A 19,586-nucleotide genomic window follows, 5' to 3' on the forward strand; every position below is an offset into this window, starting at 1 on the left:
AAACTTGTTTTTATCCAAATACATCTTGGCCAGTTTGCTTACGGGTGTACCAACGGATCCTCTCCCTAAATCCCAACTTAATCAAAGGCTGTCATGGAGCACATGGTGACTGACTCAGCGACCCCACAGGGCAGGGTGAAGAGCTGTCTGAGCCTGGTGGTGTCCTGGTTACACGTTGGGCTGCAACCGCCGCTGAGTCAGCACTGACTCAATGACACTGAGCTGTGTTTGAGAAACATTAAGGGAGTAGAAAGCCCCACCTTTCTCCCGCGAAGCGGCGGGCGGCTTTGAACCGCTGACCTTTCAGATCGCAATCCAACGGATAAGCCGCTAAACCCCCTAACTTTAATCCGGAGACCGCTATATAAGAAACCGAAGCTCAGGTCAGCCAGATGTCTGAGCAACAATCCCAGCATGAAACAGCAGAGGTTCGCGCCCGGCCGGCAAGATTCCCAACGCCTCCCCGGGCCTCGGGTCTCCAGACAGCGCAGCGCGGACCCAGCGGAGAGCAGCCGGCGACGCGCCCGGGGACACCGAGCACCAGCGCCGCTCGCCCGCGCCGGGGACCGCGGCCGCCTCCCTGCGTGCCCAGGGCGGACTCCCGCCACCACGGCCGCCCGCCGGCCCCTCGACGCCCGGCGGCCCGTCCCCGCGCGGCGCCCGGGGCGGCCCGCGGCTCCGCTTTCCCGCCCGGCACCGCGGCGGCCACCTCACATCCGGGCGCGCCGGCGCCGCGCCGCGGTGCGTGGACGGGGCTCTTAAGGGGGCGGGGCCGCGCGGACGCTCCGAGGGCCGGGCCGCGCTTACGGCGGCTGAGGAGAGACAGCCCGCGCGGGTGGGGGGGCGCGAGCGAAGGCGGCGGGAGTGGCCCTCAGACCGGCGCGAGCCGCGGGGCTGGAGGCGGCGGCCGTGCTCGAGGGCCGTCGGGCGACCGGGGCGCCGAGTAAGGGCCGGCGGCGGGGCCCGGGGCCGCGCGCAGGGCCCGCTCGGGAGCAGGGCGCGGGCACGGGCGCGGGCGCGCCGCTCCGGGGTCGCGTGCATGAGCGCGGGCGCCGGGGCGCGCGCGGGGGGCGGGGAGGGGCGCGAGGCCAGCGGGGCGGCCGGCCGGCGGGCGGGCGGGCAGCGGGCGGGCGGGCCGGCGGGGCCCGAGCCCGAGCCGCCGGGCCGGGGCGGACGGCGGCGGGCCTGCGCCAGCTCCGAGCGCCCGGGCGGGGGGCTCGGTCTCCCGGCGCCCCGGGCCCGCCTCTGCCCAGTGAGTACCGTCCCCGCCTTTCTTCCGGAGGGGCCGCCGGCCGGGCCTGGAGCCCGGGATTCGGGTCGCGGCTCCGGAAGCCGGCCTTGGAGCCCGGGTCGCGGCCGCCCGTGACATGGCCACAGGTGCGGCTGGCTGGGCCAGGGGCGCTCGGCCCCGGCCAATACGGGCAGCTGGCGCCGTCCGCGGGCAAGTGACAGGCGCGACAGGCAGCCCGAGTTCCCAGATCCCTTGCCCTCCCCAGCCTCTTCGCTGGCCCCGCCGGGGACGCCCCCACCTCCGTCCAAACGGTCCCCACGGGTGACAGCCGCTAACGTTGATTTCTTGTTGGATTAAAGCTGCTTGTGGACGGCGCGGAGTGGAGCACCTTCCACTTGTCGCTGTCTGTTTCCCCCCTTCCTCTGTCGATGCTTGGGGTACTTTAGTGCTGCGATAACTGCCCACAGTGACTATTTGCAACTAGTCCTGCTTCCTAGCATGGATGTTGAGTGCAGATTCCCTTACCCCCCCCCACACACACACCCCGTTTTTCTGAAGGTTAATTTTTTTTTTAAACTTGCCTTCTGGAGAGATGAAAAAGTTTGCATTTCATAAGCAGGCAAGAATGCTGAAAACTTTTCTCAGCGTCAGTTTTGCGATTTGTTTTCCAGGTGCACAGCATTGTCGACTTCGGAGCCATGGATAGGAGAAGCGTGGGTGAAGCAGAAAATGGAGACGCTTTCCTTGACCTGAAGAAGCCGCCAACCTCCAAATCCCCCCATCGCTACACAAAAGTAGGTGTGATGCCAATGAAATAGTGTATCTTTATAAGCCAGCAGGTTAGGAAGGTTAGTGACGCGGTGGAGGCATTTCCCGAGTAGGACCTGTAGCTGTAGTCATCTTGTTCTGGGCCGCTGCGTGAACTAAATATGCACTAGATTTAGTATGTCACTGCTGTGAACTTATTTCTGTAACTGTGAATACCAAGGCTTTAAAGAATTTGCTTTTAAATAGCTTTCAGGTGACAGGAATATGGGCTGTGATCCCATAGGAATTTTTGGATTGGCATACAGTGTCATTCTGGTCTTGCAACACCTCTGTGTAACTGTGTTGTTTTCATTGACTGACTTCCTGCAGGGTGTGAATTCTAGCTCTGGGAAGGCTTCTTCCCAGTTGCTGTTGCCTTGAGAGTTGACCTCCCCAATGGAATGCTCTTCGGTGTGTTTGCCCAGGCTAGCAGTTTGTTAAACTGGCCTTTTTCACTTCCAATTTCACAATTGGATATGGACTGACAAAAGTAAAACTTTATTCATATCTCCCCTTGGAGTCGTTTAAAAGTTGCACTAAGAGAAAAAAGAAAGTTATGCTAAGGGCTTTATTGATGATACTGCTTGCGTTTCTCTCTGGCTACTGAATGTTTCCAAAGAGATTGATAAGGACCCCTGAAATGACTTGGGGCAGAGTCCATAAAATAAACTGAGGCGTGTAAAAGCAATTGGGACCGATGGGAAGGGTGTTCTGTGTGAATCTAGATCTGTGGGATTTCCTGTGTATGGAGTCAGTTGGGGTTTTTTAATATAGCTTTATGTTCCCTAGCTTCCCAGGATAATACTTGACTTATTATTTAGGGTTGAACCTTGTTTATGTACCAGTACCTCTTATTTACTCAGTAAAATATCAAAGCTACTGAAGTAAAATTTTTTAAAAAGCATTAAAACAAAAAACTGGGCTCCATTATTTTAAGAGTGTTTTCACATGTTAGATGTTGTTTAGCTAATTGCCGTCTTGATAAATCTGTTTTGACATAACAGAATTTGAATTAAAAGTATCCTTTTAGCAAGCTTTTACAATTACCTTTTAGTTCTGCGTACAGATCTGTTCTTCCCCGTGTAATTTCTCTCAAACCTGAGAGCACTTGCGTGGTGTTTCAAAACTTAAGTTCATTACCTCAAATGTTGACAGGTGAATTCGGAATGGGGAAAGGCTCATCAGATGAAGGGAGACTAGTTTGAATTGCTTTTGTAAGCTTGCGTGCTTTGGAATCTCGAAGCACTTTGAAAGAACATTCTGACTGGTAAGGAGTTTGAGGAATTCAGGCAAGAGAGGCTTATGAATCACTTTCACATCCTGATCTGAGGACAGCAAGTATATTAAACTTTCATATATATATACACATACACACTTCAGTGTTCCTGCTGAAGCCTTTTTAAGGAAGAACTTTTAGGATCGAACTTTTGTATGCCACCGGCCAAGTTGAAGCAGCTCAATAACCTCAGAATTCGGATGTACTTAGATACAACGTAAAGAAATTATTATGAAAAACATTATGAATGACAGTGGAGCTTGGATGTGTCTTCTGTACCAAAGTTAGTTGAAAATAGGTTCCCTTTCTTTAATTAAGAGTGCGGTGTTGCAGTATTGTTGAATTAAAGAAGCCGTACACATGCTTCTCAATGCACCAGTACTTTTATGGGGGACTTGAGAACGAAACGTTTCCTTGAAAGGTTCCTGAGCATTATAAAAAAGCCTGTAGTTCCACGACTCGAATATTTAAGCTATCCTACCCACTTAATCCCCAAAGAGGTAGCAGTTCCAGCCCACCAGAGGTCCCTCCACAGACAGGCCGGGTGATCTGCTTCCGAAAGGTCCGGCCTGTAAAGTCCTATGAGCCGTTCTTCACAGTCTACAGAGTTGATGTGGCTGGGAGTCAGCGTGACAGCCGGCTGCAGTGATGTCTGTCTCCCACATGCCAAGGACGCGTTACGTGGGACTAAGGAAAGGTATTTAGTGACCTCTCTGCCACTTGAAAGTTTATGGACTAAAAGGAGTGGAGAAGAACTGCCTTTATCAGTGATTTATAGGCGGTATGTTGTGTGAAAACTTTTGGTAGCTAGACAGGTTACTGAAAGGTTAAAATACTTGTTTCTAAACCACACTGACAAAGTGAGAGAAGCCGTAGCCTTTCCCTCCTTAGTTCAGTGTTCAATGGGGTGATGTGAGGCCCACCCCACCCCACTCCAAGCTGAAGGAGCCCAGATGTTGTGGCTGAGTGCCCTGCAGGGTAACATACCAGAATTTCCCTGTGTTTGGGGACAGTCCATTGAACCGCTCAAGCTTTAGTGTGCCTGGGGCTCACCTGTGAACTTTGTCATAGTGCCGTGCGGCTGGGAACATTGCATTTTTAACTAGCTCCTAGAGCAGTGGTTCTCAACCTTCTTAATGCCGCGACCCTTTAATACAGTTCCGCATGTTGTGGTGACCCCTCCCAACCATAAAATTATTTTCCTTGCTAGTTCATAACTAGTTTTGCTACTATTGTGAATCGGGCCACCCCTGTGAAAGGGTTGTTCCACCCTCCAAAGGGGCTGCGACCCACAGGTTGAGAACCGCAGTCCTAGACAGTGCGGGTACTGCAGGTCCACTAGCCACACTTGAGAAGTGATGCTGCACTCTTCCTTGAGAAACCCGAAAAATGGTGTTGGTGTTGGCAAGCAACTCGTATGTATTGTTGCTCCTTTGGTTGTCTAAGGAATTCCATCTCCAGTCAACTCAGGTGCTTTTAGACTTGCCTCGAAACCTCAAGGCAAACCCACACTTCTGTCATGGAGTGAATTCTGACTCATAGTGCCTCTGCAGGACTGAGCAGAACTCCTCCACAGGCTTCTCAAGGTCATATTCGTTATAGAAGCAGACTGCCACATCTTTTCCCTATAGAGTGGCTTGTGTGTACTTGAACTTTTGACCTTTTGCTTGTCAGCCAAGCACTTTAATCACGTACTAGCAGGGCTTTTTCCTCTGTGTCTCAGGAATGCTTAACTGGCATGATTATAAATGGGTGTATCACAGATACTTCTTACCCAGAGATTCTTCTTACTGCCTTTAGACTGTAACTGTTCATGGGAGTAGAAAGCCCAGTCTTTCTCCTTCGGAGCTGCTAGTGGTTTTGAGCTGCCAACCATGGGGATCGCAGCCCAATGCTTAACCACTACGCCACCAGTTGGGTCCACTTTGTCATGTCAAAAACTGTTTTGGTAGTATTTACAAGTGATGCGATTTAAGGACTTTTGAAAGTTTTAAGTCTGAGGTCTCACCTGAAAGTCATGGGTTAAACATGTTTAGACAGTGGTTCTCAAAAGGTGACAGTGATTCTCCACATGTACGAGCATTAATGTCACCTGGTAGTGTGTCAAAAGTGCAAGCTCTCCGGCAGCCCTTCCGATGTAGGGAATCAAATTCTGGGGTGGCACCGGAACAATCTACATATAACAAGCCCCCCCACGGAATTCTGACTCTTAATTTCCATTTGAAAGCCATTGGTTTAGGAACTCCAGGGAGACAGGTGAGGCTTATTAGTGGAAGAATGTTAGGGACCCATTCACCTTTTCCTGAACTTTGTCAGAGGCCCATGTTCAGCAGCTGTTGACGTGCAGTATCTGTTGTTCCTGTAGTGATGTCTTCTTCTCAAATACAAATTAGAATGGCCTTGGCTTTGCGCTGTGCAGGTTTTTCTCTTCGAGTGAACAGGCTGATCTAGATGACAGAGCTTACATACCAGACCTTGAACTGTTCTTCCTGTGTTTTGCCACTGGCTCCTTATAAACGGCTGTCACCTGCCAATCGGGCAACAGAGTGAAACCAGAACATGCCCAGACCATTCACCTTGACGTGACCAGTGCGCACATGTGAAGTCTGCCGCTTAAAAAGCCACCGTTGGACTATCTGGGCATAATTTCATGTGTTTTTCATTTCCTTGACTGGTTTTGAATTGGACTCATTTTCGTCATCGGTGTCTAAAAGGATCTTCAAAGGGGGCCACCCTAATTTGTGGCCCAATTGGTCACAGGGGTACAGCTTTAAGTTCTTGCTTTGAAGTCATTAAACACATGTAGAAGCAACAGATATAGAATGGTTTTAGATTTGAAGACTGGGAAAAAAAGTCAATGTAATTTAAACCCTAGGCTGAAATCAGCAGGTAAAAGGTCTCTTTCTCATATCCAAAGCATCATCTTTGGTGCCTTCAAATGAACTGAGGATGTGAAAGATGTTTCAGTGGCACACTTGGCTACAGATTTATTGAGCCTATATAAAAATAGTGCCTGCTCATATTGGGGAACCAAAGAAACTCACTGTCATTTAGTCGTCATAGCAGCCGCATAGGACAGGATAGAACTGCCCCTGTGAGTTTTCGAGACATAACTTAATGGGAGTATAAAGCCCCATCTTTCTCCCACAGAGCAGCCGATGGTTTTGAACTGCTGACCTTATGGCTCACAGCCCAACGTGTCACCATATGAAAAGTCATTATTCATTCTGAATATGTCAGCTGTGACTGCCACTTCCTGTCTTCGCAATTTGAAGTCATCTTGAAAGATTGGTGTTCAGGGCCCCTGCGCCCGTGAGTAGCCTCTCCTCCTTGCTCATCATAGGAACTTATAGATAGGCAAGAACCCCGTCATTTCACTAAGGGATCCTTTAACATAGACATGTGTGGAAAGCAGGGCCTTTGGTTCAGGAATGGATACCCTGATAGGAGGCAAAGTCAGGGTCAACCTGCCCACAGAGTGATAGTCTGTCCCTCTGTTCCCCATGACCCTACTGGGCTGGAGCCAGTGGAAACGCATGGTCAGCCGAGCTGCCAGAGGGTGCCAGAAGCTGCACCTTCTCTGAGCCTTCGAAGAGGCAGTGAAGTCACCCCTTTGCCCGGGTTGGGGTCCCCTATCTACGGTTTCCCACTGACTTCTTTTCCCCTTCTGAAATATGGGAGTAGGACAGTTTTTGCACATAGCATTTCTGAGGGGCTTGGTGAGAAAATACATGACAAGTGCTTAGAAAAGTGCCTGTAATACAAACCCAAAGCAAACCTGTTGCATTTGATTCCATGCTAACTCAAAGCAACCCACAGGACAGACGAGAACTGCCTCTCGGGCTTCCAAGACTTTATGGACCTGAGACCAACTGCTGGGTTTGAACTGCTGATCTTTCTGTTCAAACTGAGCACCTAGCGGGTTGCTGACTTTCTAAGTGTGCCCGTTTATATTATGTGAAACCAGAAAGCCAAGTGGTAATGCTGCCAGCGCCCAACATGATTTTCCTCATTTAACTCTCTCTACTTGCTGTTTGATGTTGTTTCTGACAATTCTGTGCATGCATTTCAATGGCAAGGTTTTTTACTGCATTGGTCCCGTCAGCAGAAAAAACAAACCAGCAAGAAACCAGGAATAGCAAAAACCAGTGTTCCTGTTTTTTTCCAAGTTTTCCATTTTCTCAGTTTCAAGTAAGTTCTTTTAAAGGATAAAGTCTGCACCAAATGCTTGGTGAATCCAGGTGTTAAAGTTCTGTCACCTGTCTCAGAATAGCGCCCTCCCCTTTAGCAACAGCTCTCTTGTCTGAATGAGTGGGTGTGGAATGTACTCCACATACCCCATGTTGGTAGTGAGTCCCAAATGTGGATGCTATTGCCCCATTGTGATCTAAGCTTAAAAACTTTCTAATCTTTTTTTGGAAAAAAATTACCCAATTTAAAAATTATCAAGTCAGTTCAACCCTTTGACAGGCCAGACCCTGTGCTAATAGGTGTAGGGGGGTGGGGGCTGAGACAAGAGGTCTAAGATGGGCCCAGTCTAAATGCTGCTCTTGGGATGTTTGACTTTCTTAAGATGGGGGGTTTTGGTGTGTGGGTTTTATTTTTTTAATTTCGCTTTCTGCTCTGCGAATTGGATTCAGCTTACAGAAGTAAAGATTATGTCCCCTTTGCATAAATGACTTGTGTGAAATTCTTATATCAGAATTGTGACCATCACAATGCAGAGCTGCTTCTGTGGAAAATAACTGTTGTCATGGCTGTACATGCAAATTCACTGAGGACGTGGGTGGCTAGCGTAGTAATTCCCAGATTTTTTTGGAATGCTTGATGGATTTTCTTTAAGACTGCAACATAGAAAATGTTTACACTTCTTGAGGGTATAGTGCCCCTTGGGCACTTACATGCTGTTTTCTGGTCCAGTTTCAGTAACCTGTTCAAAAAGTAAAGTCTCAGGTGGTAGCTCTTTCATTGTCCAGATGCTAATTTTGATAAATTTAAACCCTTACCTGAGATTCTCATCACAGTAAAAACATATAGATCGTTAAGATTCCTCTCATACCTCCTAAGGTGCTTATCAGGAAGGAGCAGTCTCGGGAGAGTGGGCACTTTCCAAGGTTTTCTTTGAAAGTATACGAAAGGAATTCTGCTCCAGGAATATTTGAAATTCGTGGACCCACAGCAAGTTCAAGCACACGTCTCTGGAGAGAATGAAAGCGCTGCAGGACAGAGGTGAGGGTCGTCTGAGCCTGCACACAGCAAGTATCCTGTGCATAGTCAGGGAAGGAAAACCCACCTACACCCCGGAGAGCACTTAGCGTGTGGCTCTCCTCCCCCTGAGTGGGCGCTCCTCTCAGGTGAAGCCATCGTTCACATCTTGAGATGTTGCAGGTAGTGAGTACTTCACATACAGCTCTTGAGACAGGTTTTCCCCTGGACATCCAGGTGGACCTTGAACCACACTTTGAGAAACATGCTGAGTATAAAACTATTTTTTAACCTCTTTGGGGTCTACTGGCGAGCTTTTGGAGGTAGGATTTCTGAAGTGTAGAAATCGAGACAAGTGCATTATTTTGCATATGGCTCCTTGGAGTCTTGTCCTCCTTGAGAAGGGTGACAATAGGGGATGTCCTAGTGTGTACAAATGGGTTTTGGGTCTCTGCTCTGACCCCTTTCGTTCTCAACAATATGGCTTTTTTGGTATGTTTTGGGTCTTCTGTTGCCTGTTACCTGATTCCATCAACACCTCGCAGCACAGGCTTTGGTGTGCTGCTTCCATGTGGGCTTGTTGCCTTTCTGCTAGATGGCTTAGCGCAGGGGTGCACACACCTTTTCAGCATGTGAGCTACTTATAAAATGACCTACCAACTACAAAAATGCAAAACACGTTTATTTATTACATGTTTTCATAAATGCATTGAGAATTCTTTACATGTACAATCTGTTTATGTACCTTGCATAACCGCATGAGTCCATATTGCACAACACACTTAACTATGTACATTTTTGTCATTACCTGGGTTTACTCTGATGACTTGCACTGAACGGAATGATGAATAGTCCGGACAGTAGCTGCTGACAGCCAGCCTCAAGCACACTTCCAAATGGTCATCAGTCATGGTGGAACAGTACTTGGACTTCATGATCTTTATGTGGGGAAAGGCTGACTCACATAAATAAGTAGACCCGAATAATGCAGTCAAAGAGGTAGCACATGTTCTCATGTTTGGACACTTTCCCTCTGTGAGGAAGTTCCAGAACTGTTCATGCGCTCTGGACTTCAGCTGAATGTCTGCTCGTGTGTCAAAATCTCCCATTCCGTATGAAAGTGATACGTTTTTGTCTTCTTGCTTGGTCCAGCTCCCCCACTCATTTTAATACCCTTTCTGACGTTTAAGAGGAAAAAAACCAAGGCCTATAAATTGGTGATAACTTAGCTTGTCAGTTTTGCTATGCTTAGTGCAGTTGTGTGCGCATGCGCTTGACACCTAAGACTGCATCTGATTGGCTGCGCTGAACATCAGACGGGATTGATGACAGGCTTATATCTTTAATGCCGTGTGATCTACCCCCACGACCTTTGTGATCGACTAGTAGACCGTGATCGACGTAGTGAGCACCCCTGGCCTAGCGTAATGTTGAAGTTCATTCGTATTATGCAGCTCGTATCAGCACTCACTTCATCTTACAGCTGGACCAATCTTCCATTGTACGCATGAACCACATTTCATTTATCCATTCATCAGTTGAAGGACATTGCGGTTTTTCCTGGTCTTTAGCTATTAGGAGTGATGCTGCCAGAGCAGAGCGTTCGTTTGTAGGTTTACGTGAGCATGTTTCATTTCTTGTAGGCATATGATACAGAGTGCCAGGCTGGAAGATTTGGTAGCTTTTGTTATCGTCGTCCTAATGGCTGTGAGGTACCCTGCTTTCAACAGTAGGCAGTCTTTTTATGTAGCATTAAAACTTTATTGTTTTGTCAATAAACCACGATGAAGCTTAGAACTGGATCACCTGGCCCTTTCTCTTGTCTCCTTCCAGTTCAAACGGCTCGCATCACTTAATAGCCAACGTTCTCCTAGATCTGCGGTTGGGCTCAACACATCCGAGCCTCAGGACAATCTCCTTTGTAGTTTTCGCTTTCTTCCGGAAAATCGGCTTAGTCTGCCCACCATAGCCACTCTGCTTCCTGTTACATCATCGCTTTCCCCGGGCAGACAGAGAATCTTAGCCCTTCTTGTACCGTGTCACTTTGTGGGGCTGGTGCTTGCCACACCTCTCACAGAAAGTCCAGCGGGCTTTAGGAACGTTCACCATGTTTACGGGAGCGCTACCAGCACGAAAAGCAAAATAGGCAGTCTCGTGTAGAGACTGACAACTTTAGAAGCCCCAGGGAGCACTTCGAGTCTGTCCTAGGATGTTGGCATGGAGTCCACGGCAGGGGCTTGGTCTGGTTCTGGGGTGGTAGTGAAGACTGATAGCGTAGTCTGGGTCGAGTGTTGGGGAGGTTTTTCTTTAATTACGGTGAAATGTATACACAAAGCATTTGCTGTTTTGATTGAAATTGTTTCTTTGGCATTACAGTTACCACTGCCTATTCCTGTTTGTTGTGGTGTTTTGTTTTTTTCAGAGACTTGGCCCCCCCAATACCACTCTTTCCTACCTTCCATCTCCATCCCTAGTAACCACCAACTTGGCCTCTATGTCTTTGCCTAGCTGAAATTTTCATATTAGGTCATTAAAAAAATCTGTCCTTTTTTATCGGGCATTTCATCTAAGGAGCTCTGGTGGTGCACTAGTTAAAATGCTCGGATGCTAGCCCACAGGTGCTGGTTTTCACCCACCAGCTGCTTTGTAAGCTGAAAACAGGCAGAGTGCTGCTTGTGAAGCTTTCAGCCCTAGAGGCCCCTGGGACAGTCCTGCCCTCCCCTAGAGGTCACTAAGAGTCAGAATCCGCTCAGTGATAATAGGCGGGGCAGTCCGCTCATTGTAATGCTTTCAGAGAGTTTTCTCGGAACTTCCATCCTCTTCTGTTTCTGAGTATACGCCACATTTTATATATCCAGTCATTTGTTTATAGATACTGGATTTGTTTCTACCCTTGGCGATCATGCTGCCATGCACGTTGGTGTACAAGGACCTGAGCCTCAGCTTTTACTTTTTATGGGATGATATCTCGGAATGGAATTGCTAGATCAGCGGGAAGCTCTGTGTTGAGCTCTTGTAGGAAGCACCATGCTGTTTTCTCCAGAAGCTGCATCCTTGTCTAATTCTGCCCACAATAAACGAGGGTTCCGATTTCTTCACATCCTCGCCACACTCACTATTTACTGTGCATCGTGTTTGTGTGTTTCAACTTCCACCTTCCCAGCAGAGGTGAATGGTATCTTCTTCTGGTTTTGATTTGCATTTTTATATTAACGAATAAACACCATTTTATATACTGTTAGTCATTTTCTTTAGAAAAATGTCTTTTCAAATTTTTTGCCCACTTTTAGTTTGATTGTATGGCTTGTCTCAATTGTTACATTGTAGGAGTTCCTTACATATTCTGGTTACTGGATTGTGACTTGTACACAATTTTTCCACTGCGGGGGTCTTGCTATTTTGGAAACCGTATGGTGCAGTTCTTATCTGTCTATAGGGAGATTGACTTTATGGCAATGGGCTTATCTGATTGCCAAGAACCAGTGAAGACTGGTATCATACCCTGTGGTTGTTGGAGGTGTTTTTTTTTTATAATGATGGTGAACTCTATGTACAAAACATTTGCCATTTTGGTTGAAAGTTTTCAGAGTCTCACATACTTTGGACATGTTGTCAGGAGAGACCAGTCAGGAGGAGGACATCATCCTTGGTAAAGTGGAAGGGCAGTGAGAAAGAGGAAGGCCCCAGCTGAATGAATTGACACCATGGTTGCAGTTGTGCGGATGACGCGGGTCCAGGCATTATTTCGTTCCATCGTGCTTAGGAACGGACTCAAGGGCGCCCAATATAACATTCATTCTCTTGATAGTGTACTTTGCACCAATTTTTAATGGAGTTATGCTTTTGGTATATCTAAAACTATTGCCAAATGCGAAGTCATAAACACGCGCTCCTATGTTTTCTTCTGATACGTACTTTTTGTTTTTTAAATTTAGATCTTCAGTACATTTTGAGCTAATTTTGTGTATAGTGAAAGGTAAGACCCAGCTGATTTGCATGTGTATATCTAGTTGTCTCAGCAACTAGAAGAATCTCGTTGAAGAATCCATTCTTTCATGGAATGGTTTGAGCACCTTTGTTGAAATCAGCTGACTGTAAATGCACAGGTTTATTTATGGTCTCTCGGTTATGTTCCTTTGCTCGATATGCCCTCCTTAGACCAGTAACACACTCTTTTCATTACTGCAGCTTCAGAGTGTATTTTGACATTAGAAATGTGAGTCTTTAACTTTTTCAAGCTTGTTTTAGCCATTTAAGCTTTCTTTTAATTCTATGTGAACTTTAGGGTAAGCTTTTACATTTGTCCAAATAAAGAAAAGACTTGGAATTTTAATAGAGAGTGCATTGATTTGTAAAGTGTGTTGGGTAGTCTTACAACCTTAGTAATATAAGTTTTTTAACTGCAGTGTGCATCAGAATTATAGCCTTTTACCATACTTTCTCAACCTATATGCTGAGCTGGAAAATGTAGCATCAGGATTAGAGGAGGCTCATTAACACCCTACAGTATTGAGGTAGTTAGTTTATTGTGCCAACCTGGCTGATAAACACATGTGGAGTTAATTGAAGGGCGGAGGGATAAATGGCTCAGTAAGACTCGCTTTTCTAGTTCTCTGGTCTCTTGCTCTGACTGTCAGACCAGGGTGCAGCTGCCTTAGCCAGTTCCCTGCTGTAGCTGGCAAGGCTCCTGCAAGACATCCGTGAGGAGAAGCCACATGGACCTACCCCGATGCAGCCGTGGGTGCTGGAGCACCCGTGTGGAGACCCCTGCCAGCACTGAGATGCTTACACATTCACTGACGCGGCTTTCCTCCTGCATTAGCATCCCTCCATCTGTTTAGTGAGATGGAGGAGGACTTTGTGGATTGGTGTTGGACATATGGGTTAATGTTGGACTTGTGGGCTTGGGCAGCACTGGGTTGGGATGTTTTCTTGATACACACTTAACCTTTATATAAAACTCTCTCTTATACATGAGTTTCTGTGGATTTGTTTCTCTAAAGTACCCAGACTGACACAAGTAAGCAAATGACGTGATTGCTGAAAATGAAGAGGACTTGAATCATTTAGTGTTGGAAATCAAGGCTTCAGTATAGAGAGTCCGTGAAAAAGACCCTCCACCAAATAGGTCTGCAAAGCAGGAGAACAAAGGTCTCACGTGTGACCATTGTGAGGGTGACCTAGGATGGCGTAGTTTGGTTCTTTTGCACATAGGATCACTATGAGTCGGATCCAAGTTGATGAATGGCCTTTAACCACCATTAATCCATGAATTCAGGGTATCTTTCCATTTATTTAGATTTTTTAAACTTCATTAATCAGTAATGTTCTGTAGTTTCTGTGTGTAAATGTTTATTATAAATTAGGTGATAGTTTACAGAGCAGATCAGTTTTCCATTCAACAGTGTACACACACTTGATTTTAATTGTTGATTGCTGACCTCTCTTAGCCTATTTCTGCCCTGTGTTTCCTGTTTCCACTCCACTATCTTCTAGCCCCTCTAAACTTTGTATAAATGCTGCGCTCAGAATCACACCAAACGAAAACATAGTGAGTGATAATGTGAAGCCTGAGAAATTTGATTTCTTTTTTTTTCAGGAGGAGCTTTTGGATATAAAAGAACGGCCCCATTCCAAACAGAGACCTCCATGCCTCTCTGAAAAATATGACAGGTGAGGGGATGTGTGCTTTTAGTCTATACCTTTATGTTATACCAAACATGGTTAAGAGTGAATTTTTGCAGGGAGGGGGTTAGTAGACTTTGTGGGGCTGGCGGGGGGGGGGGGGGCACTCTGCTAACCACAACAAGGTCAGCAATTAGAAATAGAAGAAAGACTGGGTTTTCTCTTCTCTTTTACTGTTTTCTTCTTTCTTTTTTAAATCATTTTATTGGGGGCTCGTACAGTTCTTATCACAATCCATACATCCATCCATGTGTCAAGCACATTTTACATTTGTTGCCATCATCATTCTCAAAACATTTGCTTTCGACTTGAGCCCTTGGTATCAGCTCCCCGTTTTCCCCCTCCCTTCCCCTCCCCCCTCCCTCATGAACCCTTGATAATTTATAAGTTATTATTATTTTGTCATATCTTACACTGTCCAATGTCTCCACCCATTTTTCTGTTGTCCATCCCCCAGGGAGGAGGTTATATGTAGATCCTTGTACTCGGTTCCCCCTTAAGACTGGGTTTTCTACTCATAAAGTTACAGTCTCGGGTCGGGGGGGGGGGTGTATAAAATTGATTGTGGTAATGATTCTCTGACTCTTCTTGATGTGCTTGAACTATTATTGTATAATATGTAGATTATGTGCCAATAAAATTGTTAAACAATAAGTGAGTAATTTTCAAAAGTTCTAGTCCAGGAAACTCACTGGGGCAGTTCTGCCTTGGACTGTTGGTCACTATGGGTCGGAATCGATTTGATGGCAGTGAGCCTGAGATTGGTTGAGTCTTGGTAGGCTTTGGGTGGGAAGATCTCAGCAGGTAATGACACTGGGCTTTTGCATATCCCCACTGGGACAATGCCGTGTGAACATAATGAAATAGTATATTACAGTATCTTAATGCGTTTTATAATGTTTTAAACCAGTAATCTAAAATATCTTGAACTGCAGAGGGCCCAAGAAACAACTAAGTCAGTTCCTTTTCATCTAACTGTATGTAAATAAAACTGAAACTAGAAAATGACTGGGCCAAAGCCACCTAGCAGAACACAGAACTACGACTTGAACCCAGGAGCACTTGGCAGTGTCTTTCCTCTCCCTGTGGGTGTCGTCGTCGTCGTCGTCGTCGTCGTCGTCGTCGTCGTCGTCGTGTGTGTGTGTGTGTGTGTGTGTGTGTTTTACTTGATCCCTGTCAGGAGGACCAGGAGGCCTCAGTGCCTTTGTCTGCCCCGACCCAGATAAAGTCATTTGGTCAGAACAGTATTTACTTTGCATCTTGAGCTCCCTCCTGAGAAGTAGAAGACTGAGAAAACTAAAACTGTAGCTGGTCTGAAGATCACACTGCAGCTACCCTGTCTTTCCACCCTAAGTCATCTCGTAAATATCACGGTCGATTGTTCATACTGGCCTACATTTTCTTTTTTTGAAATTGTATTTATTTACTTATTGTGTTTTTTGTTTTTAAATCATTTTATAGGGGGCTCATACAACTCTTACCACAATCCATACATACACCCAATTGTGTCAAGCACATTTGTATATTCATTGCCATCATCATTCTCAAAACATTTTCTCTCCACTTAAGCCCTTGTCATTGACTCGTTTTCCCCCTCTTCCTGCTCCCCCCTCCCACATGAACCCTTGATAATTTATAAATTATTTTTGTCATATCTTAACACTGTCCAACGTCTCCCTTCACCTACTTTTCTGTTCATTCCCCAGGGAGGAGGTTATATGTGTGTAGATCCTTGTACTCGGTTCCCCCTTTCTACCCCATCCTCCTGCTGTGGTATCGCCACTCTCAGCGCTGGTCCTGAAGGGATCATCTGCCCTGGATTCCCTGTGTTTCCAGTTCCTATCTGTACCAGTGTATGTCCACTGGTCTAGCTGGATTTGTAAGGTAGAATTGGGATCATGATAGTGGAGGAGGAGGAAGCATTTAGGAACTAGAGGAAAGTTGTATGTTTCATCATTGCACCCTGACTGGCTCATCTCCTCCCCACGACCCTTCTGCAAGGGGATGTCCAGTTGCTTCCAGATGGGTCTTGGGTCCCCAATCTGCACTCCCCCTCATTCACAATAATTTAATTTTTTGTTCCATACTGGCCAACATTTTTTTTTTGGTGGCCCATATGGGGAACAAAACCACTGGCCAAAATTTTCATTGTACAAAGTATCTTTTATGTATAATTATTTGGTTGAATAAGACAATATTTTTTCAAAGTTTTATTGGCATATAATTCACATATAATTCAGTAGTTCAGTCATATTAAGAGTTGTACAGTCATCACCACAGTCAGTTACAGAGCATGTTTTCTTTTGTGCACTTATTGTTATTAGCTCCCTACTTCCCTGCCCCTTATCTCCTGTGCCATGCCCAAAGAACTATTAATCCAGTTACTATCTCTCTAGATTCACCTAACCTAGATTTCACATACAGGAAAACATACACCCCTCCCAAAAAAGGAAACAGAACTTCAATAAAAAAGCAGAAAACATTAAAAACTAGGACAAATTTTAAATAAGTCAAAAAGTAGATAATTTGATAAGGTGGTAAATTTTAACCTAAAGACATAATCTTTTTTTATGATGTAATCTTTTTAAGTTATGCAAAATGTAAGTCCAAAGTATTGCTAGTAGGGTTCCAGTTAACAGAGGCACAGGTTTATTTGAAAGAGCATGTGTTCATCCTGTGTTTGCCATCAGACAAGTTCTCTCAGTGGTGTTTGCTGTGGTCCCATTAGGGTGCCTTCCCAAAAGAAAGTCTAAGCAAGCGGTGGCTCCAGAGGGTTCTGTGGGCCAGTTAAAATTCAGGGTGGACAGGTTAGCCCACAAGCTATGACAACTGTTTTGTCAGGGCCCCAACGGAGCATTCTAGCTTTTGTTGAAGGCTCCCTGAGGCTTATTATAAAGAAGTTTTAAGAAAACGGGAAACTTCATCTGTGAGGAGCAGGGCAGGAAAAGTTGTGCTGAGAAATTATTTTCCGTGAGGTCAGTGCATCTTCTCATTCTTCTCAGGTAGCAAGGGCTGTCCTATGAGAATTTTGTTAGGAAACTCTATCCAACCTACATCCCCGATCTTGCCCCTCCAGGCTTTTTGTTCCCTGAACTCACAGAACATTCAAAAAGGTTCGAGTCGCTTGAGAATGCCGAAGCTGCTGCTTTGTCATGAAAAAACATAGAGCTCAGAATTCTTCAGAGAAGGCTAGAAACACTGCCTTCAGAAGTGTGCGGACCTGGATGGAGGCCATGTCAAGAAACAGGGCTTCACATTTGGATATTTTTGTCATTTTATGGCAATATTTCTTGACTTACCCTTGTTTATGGACTATACAGAGGCCTATTAAACCTATCCATCTCACCCTCACCCCTCTCCTTTGATGAAGGAAATGATTTGATTGATGATTATTCTAGTTTAGATGTTTCCAACATCTAAAATAAGGTGGCTGCTACTTTACAGAGCTAAGGTTTCTGATGCCTCAAGCTGCAGTTAATTGTTTCAGTTCTGTTCCATTGTGGTGGTAAGTAAAGTTGTCACAGGCAGACACACTCATTTTAACAAATAATGAAAATAGCAAAGCAAAGAAAGCTGTCATACTGCTGTTGCCTCTTGTTTCCATTCTTGAACACAATCCTTACCATCACCATAGGAGCTACCTACTCTGTCGTTGAAGGAGGAGGTTGAGACTGTGAGGTGTACCCACTTATTGCTGTGTGCATCTGCTACCTGGCAAGCGCTGGTAGCACTGGCTGCCACCTTCATGGTCCGTGGAAGGAAACATGCTCGTCAGAGTTTATCGTTGCAGTGTGTGAAGGACAAGTACAGAGTACAGTGCTCAGACAAACGCACTACCATCGAGGTGGTTCCATCTCATAGCAGCGAGTCTGTGCAGACAGGCTCATCTTTTTCCCACTGAGAAGCTAGTGGTTTTGAACTCCTAATTTTGTAGTGTTTAGTCTAACACTTCCCTGACAGTAAGTACTGTGCAAAGCCTCGTCTGAGCTGGAGCTTAAGGGAGACCGCTGCAGACAGCTGGACGATGCAGTTCAGTAACTGTGTCCAACACCTGCCTGACCATGAGTCGCAGAGCTAGAATTTGATCTCACGTGGCTGGGCTGCCAAGCTCTTCCTCATCTCTGGATACTCTGCATGTTAGTGTGTGAAGAAGAATGTAACATCTCCACCATCAATTTTGTCCTGTTTCTGGATAAAACTCAGCCATGCCCCGAAAGTCCAGAGAAGGACATGCCAAAACTTTTCAGGACCTGGGATGTTCACGTGTACAAATAGTAAACTGAGTGGTTGGCATTTATAAAGTTTTCCTCCATCTAAGATAGACATTTAGGCTCTAATATGAATGTTTCATATGTGTGCAGACCACTGGTTTATAGGTCAGCAGTAAATATTGTTGAATTAGTAGTGGTTGTTTTCAACAACAAAAGTAAAGGGATTTCTCTGAATTTTCATGCAGAGGTTTAGAAATTAGATCATACATATAGTTCATAGTTGCCAGATGCTAACTCTTGGTACCTTTTGAAATGCAGCGATGGCGTCTGGGACCCTGAGAAGTGGCATGCCTCTCTCTACCCAGCTTCAGGGCGGAGCTCGCCTGTGGAAAACCTGAAAAAAGAGCTGGAGACAGACCGGCCTTCCCTAGTGCGTCGGATAGTAGGTGAGCACCTGGTCACTAATGTTGGGGATATACCGTTGGCTGCCGGCTTCATTCTTAACTGTAAGAGTTCTATGCTTTGGAGAGTGGGAGGGATGTCATTAGGAAGCTGGATTTGAACTGCCAGCTCTTCAGCTAGTGTTTGATTACTTAACCTCAGATTTTTATTTGGCAAACTTTTCTTAATAATTGCATAGGGACAGACTTCAAAGTGAAAACATTGTAGACACTGTAAAGTAACTCATTACTTAAGAGAGACAGAGCAAAAGGCTCACTCTTATGATAACGTGTGTTTTACCCTCTGTTGATAGTCCTAGTCTTTCCACATTCTCCTCCCCCCACCCCCCAGCTATGGACGCATACATAGTTAAGAAAGACGCCCCATTGGCTTGTGTAACTCCCTCTTTCGGACATCTTTCCAGATCCACGGGAGCGTGTGAAAGAAGACGATTTGGATGTTGTTCTCAGTCCACAGAGACGAAGCTTTGGTGGTGGCTGCCATGTGACGGCTGCTGTAAGCTCCCGGCGCTCGGGAAGCCCACTGGAGAAAGACAGTGATGGGCTTCGCCTGCTGGGCGGCCGGAGGATCGGCAGTGGAAGAATAATGTCTGCCCGGACCTTTGAAAAGGACCACCGTCTTAGTGATAAGGACCTTCGGGACTTGAGAGACAGAGACCGTGAGAGGGACTATAAGGACAAGCGTTTCAGGGTGTGTCCTCTAGACCCTT

General features: G+C 46.1%; 1 protein-coding gene across 6 annotated transcripts in view; it reads left to right on the forward strand.

The window, feature by feature from the left end:
- The first annotated feature begins 808 nt into the window (after positions 1-808).
- The window catches only part of EIF4ENIF1 (eukaryotic translation initiation factor 4E nuclear import factor 1), a 52,715-nt gene continuing 33,937 nt past the window's right edge, over positions 809-19,586 (forward strand). For 4 of the 6 annotated variants that reach the window (XM_075533859.1, XM_075533862.1, XM_075533861.1 and 1 more), the window contains exons 1-5: positions 809-943; positions 1,903-2,025; positions 14,119-14,192; positions 18,734-18,861; positions 19,281-19,567. In XM_075533859.1, coding sequence (XP_075389974.1) covers positions 1,930-2,025; positions 14,119-14,192; positions 18,734-18,861; positions 19,281-19,567 — 585 coding nt within the window. In that variant the 5' untranslated portion in view covers positions 809-943; positions 1,903-1,929. Of the gene's footprint in view, positions 944-1,119; positions 1,378-1,902; positions 2,026-14,118; positions 14,193-18,733; positions 18,862-19,280; positions 19,568-19,586 lie in introns of those variants that run through there. The other 2 variants (XM_075533860.1, XM_075533864.1) reach the window with 2 other exon arrangements.

Source organism: Tenrec ecaudatus, chromosome 16, assembly GCF_050624435.1.
Source record: "Tenrec ecaudatus isolate mTenEca1 chromosome 16, mTenEca1.hap1, whole genome shotgun sequence".
Lineage (NCBI taxonomy): Eukaryota > Metazoa > Chordata > Mammalia > Afrosoricida > Tenrecidae > Tenrec > Tenrec ecaudatus.